At 40.4% G+C, this 11,788-nt stretch overlaps 1 protein-coding gene across 1 annotated transcript; it reads right to left on the minus strand.

Annotated features, from left to right (window-relative positions):
• Nucleotides 1-6,387: 6,387 nt before the first annotated feature.
• Nucleotides 6,388-11,719, minus strand: LOC109982213 (annexin A2-A). Its single transcript, XM_020631335.3, has 13 exons — nt 11,585-11,719; nt 10,759-10,816; nt 10,542-10,635; nt 9,737-9,831; nt 9,513-9,626; nt 9,248-9,338; nt 8,753-8,832; nt 8,604-8,663; nt 7,844-7,937; nt 7,650-7,745; nt 7,400-7,458; nt 7,040-7,162; nt 6,388-6,927 (listed from the first exon to the last, which is right to left on the minus strand). The coding sequence occupies exons 2-13, from the start codon at nt 10,804-10,806 to the stop codon at nt 6,868-6,870; spliced, it is 1,014 nt and encodes a 337-aa protein (XP_020486991.1). The 5' UTR covers nt 10,807-10,816; nt 11,585-11,719; the 3' UTR covers nt 6,388-6,867.
• Between the last annotated feature and the right edge of the window lie 69 nt (nt 11,720-11,788).

Genomic DNA, 11,788 nt, shown 5'->3' on the forward strand with positions numbered 1-11,788 from the left:
CAAATATTGATGATGAAAGTGGAGAAACTTCCAACAGAAGAAAACCAATGAAACCCGGTGCAGTATGCGGCTGTCACTGCAACACCTTTAAGTGTTAGAGGCCCAGGAATCAAAGTCGTCTTTTTTGATTTCAGCACGCTCAGGTCTGCTCTGCTTTAAACAGATCTTTAATGATCCCATCTCATCACACTCTGCCCGTCACAATTATCAGAGGAGGCCTTCCGCTTTCTACTCGTAAACCCTCAGGCCGGCTGAATGTACCTGCATCTCTTTTTTTTTTTTTTCTCCTTGACTAAAAGACACTGGGCGCACTTGAAAGGACACGAAGCCTGTTAAGTTGGTGCATGTGACATTTCTTAGTCTGTATATTAAAGCAGGCGGAACTAACAGGCGGGATGCTGAAATCGTAAAAAAAAAATCTGTGGACTGAACCACTGAAATAAAACCGACAATGATGAAGAGAGACACAATAAAATAAAGTGTGTAGTCTGAAGATGATATGTGTGTAGTCTGAAGATGATATGTGTGATGGGAAACTCCTAAGTGTTTTAAAAATGAAAAAGAAAACCTTGACCTAGACAGGAATTCCTATCTCATGTTTTTTTAAATACTTCTCTCAGACTCTTTTTTTTTTTTTTTTTTACCAACATCTAGCTTATTAGCCACAAGAAAACAGAACATTGAGTTATAGTTTACAGTTTAACAATGAGCAGATTAGCTGTGTAGTGTTGCAGGATTTATAGCTGAATCCACAGCCAACTTTTATATTCAATTCCAATATTATTTAAAGTCGATAAATCGGTTTGAGCTATTAAAAAGAAATCCATTTTATCTGATTCAAGCTTCTTCAATAGAACTATGTTCAGCTGTTACAGTAAACTTTGTATGCATGGGTTGTGGATAAAAAGACATTTGGTGACGTCCTTTTTGACTGTTGGGAAACACAGATTGGTTTATTAAGAACATGATCAGCTGTTTTGTTCACAATGAAAATAATAGTTTTAGCCAAACAGTGTTGTTGAATCTATTGTTCTCTAAAGAAAGAACAACTTTCCAGCAGTAGAAGCGTGTAAAGAGAAATATGTATAGAACAACCCCCCCTCTGTCTTAAGGCAGAGATAGCCATTGAAAAAGTGCTGCTTCAGTCTCCCTCTGTCTCTGGGCATCGCTTTGATCAGTCCCACCTCAAGACTTATCCTGGAGGGAGCGCTGCACTCCCATTCTCCGTGGCTAATCATACTTCCTGTCTTTGTCTTTATGTGCTTTAGACAAGCGTCAGATAGAAGAAGCACAGGAACAGATTTGCCCCGAGAACCTGCAGAATAGAGCCTCTGGTTGTGCTGCGGTGCGTCTTCACCAGCGGATTTTCCTCATGAATATTTCCACTGTTGAGTGCGAGATTTCAACCCATTTCTGCTTTAAGAAGAAAAAAAAAAAAGAGAGAGAAGAGCCCTTAGAAGTTCAAAATGGCAGAATACTTGTACCTTGTCACTGGTGTAAGGCAGAGAGTGTATTTATAGCTGTACCTACAGTTGAGGATGACAAGAGCGATGAAGGCCAGAGGTTAGACTGCTGTTTGATCACACTCTTTACTCCAAAGAGACGATATACAAGCAGTGAAACGGTTAACAGGATGATTTCCTCATGCACAGCACTTTCTTTGGGCTCAGGCGATATTGCTCTGCCTGCCACCAGTGGCACTTTTCACCAAGAAACGTGCTTTGTGTATTTCAAACAAGTGCAGAAAAGACCATTTCTGCCAGGAGCTAAAAAGAATGAAAAGAAACAGACAAAAATCCGTCTTTCTTTTTGGGGGAGCTGAAGGCGATGAAAACACATCTTGTGTTCTATTTTTGAACTGATTACCATATCCATGGCCACCTGAGGGAGGTCAGGCTGCTCCGGCCAAGTTCCTCACAGAGAGAGGAGAGACGAGCGCTGACAGCGACACAAACCATATCTCATCCTTTCCAACACCCACGCCACTCACCATCCTCACTGGCACCACCAAGACTCTCTCGCATGGAGAGGGGAATGAATCACCCTAAAAAAAAAAAAGAAAGGAAACAGAAAACAACCAAATCATTTCACTTCTTCCTTATTTTTCTTTTTCCTTCTACCTCCGCTTCAAAGCCTAACATCTCTCCAGTGTGCCCCAGGGTTAATTAACATGAGCCAAACAGTGAATGATCTGAGAGAACGGGAAATCTCCAAAGGTTAAGTGTCACATGGGAAACGTGTTGTCAGAAGAAAAAGAAGCCCCCCCTCCGCCCCCCCCACTGCACGTTCAAAAGCACAGGGAAGAAATTTGTAGACACCTTTCCAAAACTTTGCATTTCTGCTGTCAGAGGAGGCAGAGCTTCGCCGTCGGGCTTCAAACAAGGTCTGTAATTCTGTGACATTTGAAAGAACAAAAGAACTCTGCAGTTTTTTTTTCCCAACTTGCTTCTCTTTCATTGGATTTCCTGCCCTTCCTTTATTATATTGTTATAATTCCCTTTAGAGAAGTACACACAGCACAGCTGCACGCCCATCACAAAGTTAATCACTGCTTTTAAAGACCTACTCATTGGAATTGTGTCCCCTCTTGTTTTATCCCAGGAGGGGGAAAAAAAGAAAATGACTTCCTGATCCACAGATATCCTGGGCAGCTCGTCTCGCAGGTGGAATAGTATGATTTCTCTCTGTAATAATTAACACAAGCTCCTCTTCTCTCCCTGTGGCTTGTCGCTGACATTTGGTTCATGCTTGAGTGTCTGCCTAGCTGATTTCAATCTCTTGCATGAAGGTGAGGCTGTGTGTGTGTGTGTGTGTGTGTGTGGGGGTGTGTGCATGCATAGGGTCCAGTGGCCAGTCTCTGCCTTCACCAGGTGGGATTAAGCATCATGACAATATGGAATAGAGACCAACTCATGCATTTCAGAAACCTCCCAACAAGTTAGAGGGTGGAAGCAAAACACTGGAGCACAAATTGAGTGTGCTTGTGTTCCTTATGTAAAGGGTCATATCTCCCTCACTTCTGAACACATATTTTGACAATCCCGGAATTTATCACACAGATCTCTACCCATTTTGTCTGCTGTGACACACGTGGTATTGATTTACAGGGGACGAAACAGCCCCGAATGGTCACCTCATCGGCTGCAGCAACAAGCCTTATTTTACATTATTACATTATGTATGCAGGCCTGAGTATGGATAATGGATGAATCTAAAGCAAAGCAGTTTAATTACCCGCCATCATTCTGCCTCACCTTGTTGCAGAGCACACATCTTATTAGGCATGGTGTAAATAAACATTAATATGCCACGCTGATATAGACTGTCCTCATCCTTTGCAGTTCTATCGCTGCAAAGTACACACACACAAAAAACTGATCCAGCAGCATGTGCAAACAACAAAAGGAGGCTGCTGACGCCGGGGCCAGACATATTACAACCTCTTCTCAGAAAATTATCATTAGTGCATCTGGCTGGAGGCCCGTTGAAAGATTAACCTGTACACACACACACAGCTTGCATAAAGTAAATGCAGCTTGTGTTATATAAAAAACCAAGTGCTGCCGTAATCTGTGTCGGATGTTTGATCAAACCAGGTGGATCAAAACAGTCTTGGCGAGCAGGCACAAGGGGATGAGATGTGTCTCTGTGGACAAAAGTGAAGGAAGCGGAGACAGAGGATTCCGAAAGACAAGCGTGTAGGTTAACAAGCCACAGGGTATTCTCATTCACTCAGCGCGTGGAAAGGAAAAAGGGAAGCTTCAAGCAAAGAGAAAAGTCAGCATTCAGTCCAGCCCTGAGCGTCAAATACTGCTGATATGATCGAGAAGTCTGCTCCTGTCTCCAGGCTTTTTTAACAAACTGGATTGTGACTCCTATCAGACATGATTGATTCACAGTCAAAGAATCCTTCATCTGATGTGTGATCATCGTAATAAGAAGGCTGAATTACAGCAGGACACTCGTAGTGCGCAGTAAGTAGAACCTTCTCCAGAATGTTTTTTGGAATCTGGAGCTGACAGAAGCTAAACTCTTCAAAGAAATAAACTGTGTTGCATGTACACAAAGCTCTTTTAGAAACTTCTCTCTATGTGTCTTTTTTTGTGTGTGTCTGCAGATGGACTGACTGCAGCCAGAACCCAAGAGGAGGAGACAGGCCTTCTTCTGCTCTCTTATGTTGTTTCAATTACCAGTGTGCTGTACAAAGGAGGCAGCCCGATGGCATGACGAGTGCACGCCGCTCCTCTGCCTTTGCTGCTGTCTCAGTTTTGAGTCTCACAAAAGGAAGCAGGCCTGACGACGCCAGAGGCGGAGGATCCGGCTTCTGCGGTCTGAGCGGAGAAACATCAGCAGAGCGCTATTCCTCAGAAAGCGATGTCCTTCAGTGTGGTGCCAGCTCTCCCTGGGGCAGTAGCACAAGACAAAAAAATAAAAAATACCCCTCTTATTTACCATATACAGGATCTCTCTGTGCCCCTAACGAGCCAGGAGATCCAGCATCACAGAGACAAAGGCCACGCTTTCACTGAAGATGCTGTGCTTCAGCTGAATTAAATAGTGATAATTAAGAAAATATTAATCAAACTGTGACTCTCTGAGCTCTGTAGTTGAGGGAGCGGCTCCTCCAGCTTAGCCTGTAGGAGTTCTCATTTAAGAGTATGCCTGCGACCTATAGAGCTGGAGGCATACACACACACACACACATACACACAAACACACACAGATGCACACAATTAAAAGGAGACCTTGGTGGCCCACTGCTCTATAATTAAACACCCTTTGGTGCTCTGCAGAGACATCCTGGGCTGGGTTCAGATGTGTCGAAGTGGGGGGGGGGGGGGGGGGGGGGGAGACGAGGAGAAAGAAGCTGTCGGTTCTCGAAAGTTGCGAGTTGTGTTCAATGCGATAAATTAATAAAAAGCAACAAACTAATACCTTCCCAATGTGCGCTTGCTATGTCTGGCGGGGCAGCAGCAGCTACACAGCTGTACTGTGAAACTTTAATGCTGCTGGGTGCCTGCAGCGCTGCCTGGGCTTCGTCTCTGAGGTGAAGTGGGGGAGCATTTCCACATGTTCAATGTAACTGGGACAAGTATTAGAGGAAGAATCAGTCCGACCTGCGAGGCTAAAAACCACCATGATGCACCATCCTGACAGCTGGGAGTGGTCACTGGTAAACAGAAAGTCATCTCGAAATCTCTTCTCAAGTTCAAACGTTATTAGGTGATTACGAGGTATAATTCTTCACCTTTTAGGCTCCTGAGTGGCTGTCATTTGGATCTAGTTGTTATGGTAATGCGAGGTATTCCATCTCCTTCCCAGCATGCTCTGTGTTTGACATTCATGGGGTTAAAGTCCTCTGAATGATGAAGTGCCAGTGTTTGGGACAGTAAATTGCATCGTTTCAATTGAGAAGAGAGTTCCCCTTGGGTTTTCTGGAGGTCCCCACGGGCCGGCCTTGAACAGAACAGCATGTTGTACATCCATATAAAAAAAGGGAAAAATATGGTGATACTCTCATCTTTATGATGCAGAGATTAATCTGTCCCCATATTCACACATAAATCTCCCTCCCGGCTTTGCAAAATACTGTTTTACCTTACTTTACGCTATATTTTTTTTTTATTGCCTATAAACATAAACCATCACAAAGGGCTAATGTTCTCATCAATATTATTATAAAATGATCATAAATCTGATGCCTTGTTAAAAAGTGAAGCCATTCCTCTCCTTAGCTACTCAACCAGTTAAAACATTAGACAGAAGCATTATTTTATCAGGCAACTCTTCTCAATAATAGATGATCTTCGTATTTGAGCCACAGTACAGCGCTTTATTTTCATTAGATTATTAAATCTGTGCGCTTCCCCCTCACATCCTTTTCCTCATCGCTGTGATCAGCAGAACCGATCTCGTCTTTTGGGGCCATTTTTTTTTTTCTTATACTTCAGTAGAAATGCCTTGACAACACTGTGGTGGTTATTTCATCCTGAGAGACCACAAACTAAACAGCAGAAACACACTGTATAGACGCTTGTTTAGTGGTATGCAAATCAACTTTGCCAGAGGTAAAATTAACATTTTTAATTAAAATATTAGCACCAAACAAACACAGAAAAACACACTTATGATTAAATCATCTTGACGGAACCTCATAGTGGGGGGAAAAATAGGATGATTTCTTATTATAGTTTGTATGAGAACATTCTGAATGGATCATAAATATCTGTATTTGCTAAGATGCAAATATTCAATTTTGCGAACATTGCAGCTGCAGTTTTCAATATAAATGTACTCACTCATTTCAAGTTCAAGTTTTGTATTTAATTAGAGCAAATCAGTTCAGTTTGCATCCCTAATGCAAATAAAACACACTTTGTTTGCATAGACATTTTCACATATTTTATTATTTCTGTTCAAAGTATCATGAAAAGGAAAAAGCTCATAATCAAATTCAAATATGTCATTTGAGATTAAGTATTTGATTGCGAGAAAAAAAAAAGGTAAGATTTGTGCAGATAGTGTCAGATATCAACATCCTGAGACAGTTGAGTCTGAGCTGTTTGCTGTTGCTTTAAATGTGACTATAACGCCCTCTAATGGCCATCTACATAAGCATCAGGTAAAGACATACTGGTGGGGACATAGAGAGAAATTAAGGAACAACACTGAAGCAGCGCCACTTTATTTCTGTTTTTGTGTAACAAAGGTAGGATTCATTCAGAGTCTTCATGTCTGACAAAGATCAATCAATCTCACTGAATGTCGCAGTCAGTTGTGTTTTTAAAAAAGTAGGAATGTCTGTTTTTGTTTTCAACTGTGATATTCCTGATAGCCCACCTCTCCTTTGACTCTCATGGTTCAACTTTACTCGTCTGGTCCACACAGGCCAAGCAGAACCTTCTGGTAGTCCCCCTTGGTGTGTTCCTGCAGAAAGAAAGAAAGAAAGAAAGAAAGAAAGAAAGCAGGTCAGAGGGTTTGTGTGATAGAAAAAAAGAATCAGTAATACAAGAGAGTCAAGCATTAATTATTCACTTACCATTATAGCCTTTTGCAGGGACTGTCCAAAGGTGGTTTTGTAATCAGAGCAGATTTTCTTCAGGTCCACCTCACAGCGTGACACGATGATTCTGGTCAATATCTTGTCTTTGGCTCCTTTACCCTGAGCAGACGAGCACAAGTCAGCACTAACTTCAGTGGTGCATGCTCTGAACTTGTCTTACAACGGTGTTACATCAGCTTAGTCAACTTTTGCAAAACTTAAGATTCTGTGTTGCTGCAGCAAAAAAAAAAATCCCTTTCACAGGCTTCTTACATCTGTTCAAATAAGTCTAGCTACGCAGTCTGGCCCTCAGAAAAGCCACATTTCAACAAGAAGAAACAACAGACGTGTTACTACCTTCATGGCATGACTCAGTCTGTTGGCAAAATACAGCTGTTTGTTTTCAAAGCATTGAACTGGAACATAAGAGAGATCAAATAAATATCCACAAAAACACAAAAAATATTCATGATTTGTTGTATTTTTAAAGTGATTCATAAAACACAAACAGACTTACAACTTAAATAGTTTTGTTTGTATAACAGATACATGGTGTAATTATGTAATAATAATTATAAATTAAATAAATTATTAAAGATAAATGTACCTAATGCCAGGAAGGAGTTTTGTAAGTCTCCTTTAACTTCCTTCACGATGCTTTCCTGCATGTCGTACGGGCTGTAACTCTTGTACCTCTCAAACACTAACAGGCAGAGAGAACAAATATTGACCAGTTAGTGACGGACGCGTTTGATAAATGAAGCAGAGTAACAATCTAGAAGAGAAAACAGGTCAACTCACCTTTTTTCAGGTGGGATACGCTCCTCTCAGACATGATGGAGATCCAGGTTGCCACATCAGTCCCTTTAATCTTTACTCCAGCGTCATACAGTGCCTGAGTTGATTTAACAGAACAGGAATAAACACTACGACTACTTTGTTAAAGACTTGTGTTATTTATTTGAAATATTAAGGATTCTAAGGACAGTACTATCATCAAAGTCTGCAGTAAAATGTACCAAATTTGAACAGAATTTCCTGTCACTTTCTGATTCTCTTCAAGTTAGTGGAAACTCAGGTTCTTTATATAACACAATGAGTAAAGCCTGATTGATAATTCTGCATTGATTTTTACTATTTTAATTTGTTGTATTAATGTAATAACTACTTTCAATAGGTTAGAAATTAAGGAGTTTTACACAGTTTACACTCCATTTTATTTTGTACATTTATCTCTTTAGCACCCTTTTGTTTTTAAACTGATAAGGTAGAATTAGAAGGGATGGGCTGTTTGGTAAATTGAAATAAATTAAATTAGCATGTTTTTGGGTTAAATCACATGAGCAAACAACAGACATTTCATCATCTAAGTACCAAACCTCTAACGTAAATAGTTCTTATTTGTTTCACATTGATCTTTTCTTGGTTAAGAACAATTGACCACATTCATCATTGGTATCCTTTAAGTTAAAGAAACATTGTATATTGATTTAAAAGATAGATTCTCTTAAAGGGGAGTCATGTTGTGTTTCAGCAACAAAGATACAATTGTAAAACTTACTCTGGCGTCTTCATCAATTTTTTCGTAGTCTACCACAGAGGTTGGTGCGGCTCTTTTGGTCTGCAAAGAAATAAGAGTTGACTCATGACAGATCCAGCTCTGATGTTTATAGTGTTCATATGATCACATTCTGGTACTACAAACTTCACCTGCACCAGAGCCAGGAGCAGCTTAGCGAAATGTCCAGAGGTGTCACCCGACACATCTTTCTCCAGTTCCTTCCCGAACACTGTGGGAAATCAACAATCAATAATTAGCCCACTCAACAATAGAAATAATAACTTTATTTATATAGCACTTCTCTAAACAAGTTTACAAAGTGCTTTACAGAATGTGCATAGAATAAAACAAAACGAAACAAGGCAGATTAAAAGATTACAAGATAAAAACACAGACGAGTTACAAAATGATGTGTAAAAACAAACAAGTGAATCATGGCAACATAGCATCATAGCATTGCACAACACCAGAGTCATCACAGAGTTGTTGAAGAGCATTTAACTTCAGACAGTTGATTGATGCAGAGAGCCTAGGTTACACACAAGCCTTATAGTGCAGGATAAAAACAGACAGCACAACAAGCTATGGCTGAGGTATAATATATTATATCACAGAAATGTACGACTGGATGTTTCTGTACTTACACTGACTGTACTCTTTCTTGATCTCCACCAGCTCATCATTGCTGCGTGAGCACAGAATCTCAATCAGGGTTTCTTCATCAGTTCCTAAGCCCTAAAGAGACACAACTCCGTCACTTCTCCATCATGGTACTTGTATACATTATACAAACAATGAAGATTATAATAGTGGTGCAACAATAAGTGCATTCTCCAGTAGAGGGCAGTGTAACCCTTCAGTGGAAATCCACACATGATGAGCGCCACAGATACATTCAGCGTGGTTTACCTTGATAGATCCTCGGATCTCTGAGGCATCAAACTGAGTCGTGCTCTTCATCAGTCCAAGGATCACTGTTTCCAGAGAGCCAGACAGCGCCCCCTTCAGGGCTGTGATCATGTTCTACAAATATACCAGAATTACATGGATGTACTGCATAAGCACCTTATTGTTAAAGACATCATATAATTAGAGCTGTGGAGAATTGTGTTTTCTTTTAAGGTTGAATGTACCTTCTTTGAACTCCGTTCATATGCAAAAGCAATTTCTCTCCTTTGTGAGTAGGTCCGCTTTGTGAGGACGTCAATGATGGTCTGCTCATCCACTCCTAATGTCAGAATGAAAAAAATAAACACAGACGGTAAGCAGGTGAGACAAAATGACAACTACTCAATACATTATTCATAATAGAGATATATTTTGGACATACATATGTATATCCAAGTGCTTTACAGCTGCCTCTGGCTTCTGAATTAACTGAGTGAAGAGGATTTAGGAGTAAAGACTTTTATTAATGTGTTGTGTTGTGGTTTTGGAGAGCCAAACTGATTCAAGAGTGTTTCTAGCTGAGTTATTGTATGCATATTAACGCAAGATTTAAAAAGTAGGACTCAAATTTATCTCTTAAGAACTTAAAGCTTTGGATCCTCGTGACATTTTAAGAGTGTACTGGGCTGGCTGGTTCATAAATTGACTTTGATGGGGGAAAAAGTTTGAGGCATTGTAGCTCCGACTTTGCACGGTGGGGCAAAACTTTTAACAGGTGAGGATTATGCTTTTTAATAGTCTGAAAAAGAAGTTTAAAGAGTTCGCCGCCTGTCCTTTGCCAATCCCTCTCAGTCAGTCGGCCAAAACAGACCAGAACTCTGCCAGCACTGAGGCGCAGACTTGGAGGTGTTCCCAGTATGGTCAAAGCTTTTTAAGCCACGGACGCTGACTCAAAAATACCAGCTACTCATCTGAACGGAGAAGCTACAAAAGCAAGCACAGACTTTTTTTTTTTTCTTCTGAGCAACATGTACTAACTCCGTATCGTACCTTTGGTTTTGATCGCCGTCTCTATTCTGGCAGCATCTTTGACTGGGTTAAAGTCAACAGCAGGCACCACGGTGGGGTGTTTGGGTTCATGGGCCTGTGGTTTCAGAGGAAAGATAACATATTATACCATCTTAAAATAAACAGAATGTATCATATCTGGTATGCACTGAATAGGAATTACATCATAAAAGAAAAACAATAAAAAACTAAACCTTACCCCAATGTTCAGACACATCTGTCCCAGAAACTCTGATACCAAAGCCATTTTGACTTTCCTGCAAAAAGTGAAAACAGTACAGTCTAGACCTGTTCTTTTTTTAAAGTGTCTTGAGATGACGTTTAAAAAAAAGAAATTTGCACTATACAAATAAAGATAGATCGAGCATCATAACGTCTTTTAATGAAATCAGTGTAATCCTATCACTGACTCTTCTTTACCATGCACACCTTTAGATAGAGGTCATGTTTGTTTTGTCTTAAGATACAATCACTTAAAACCACTGAGGAATATCTTCTTAATTTAAATAAATGTAGAAGAACTTCATTCATTGAAGTTGTTGATTATGGAAATACTGAGTCATCTTAAGAGACTGAACTTCGTTTCTTCTTCTGTGTCTCTGCTTTGTCAAATCACATTTAAGGACATTTCTATAACAACGGTTGGATACTTCTGACAATTCACCCACTCTTTCAAATCCTCATTCAGCCTGTGAAGAAATCCTTAAAAGAACCCAAAGGAGACACACCCTGAAAAATTGCTCCTGTGCTCCCTTCTGGTATGATAACTGAGTACATAAGTATAAAAACACAAGGAAACTGGTGAGAGCTCAGGCTGGAGAGCAGGAGTTGATTTTTCACTTAAACTAAACTCAAGAAAACACATCTGTACACAGATTGAATGAACACTGTGTGGAAAATACTTGTCATGACTCATAGCTGTATGTTAAAAAATCCCCTTCAACCTTCCAGAAGTATAAAGCTCACTCAATAACACTTTCAGCTAGTTTGTTTTGCATGATCCTACATAGTTAGACTGAACTTACCTTGGTTGTAAAAGTTCGGATGATGCAGATTTGCCCGGGTAGTGTGTAAGCGGAATGGAAGTGTGTTGGGTTTAACTTTTCAGACACAGGAAAACACTTCCCCTATTCAAGCCCATGTGACTCCACCCTGTTCCACAAGAAGCCACTGGAGGCGTGCACTCCTCAAGCTTTGTTCAAAGTTTACACACAGCTCTGTTCAGTCAG

This window comes from Labrus bergylta, chromosome 7, assembly GCF_963930695.1.
Source record: "Labrus bergylta chromosome 7, fLabBer1.1, whole genome shotgun sequence".
In the NCBI taxonomy this organism is placed as follows: domain Eukaryota; kingdom Metazoa; phylum Chordata; class Actinopteri; order Labriformes; family Labridae; genus Labrus; species Labrus bergylta.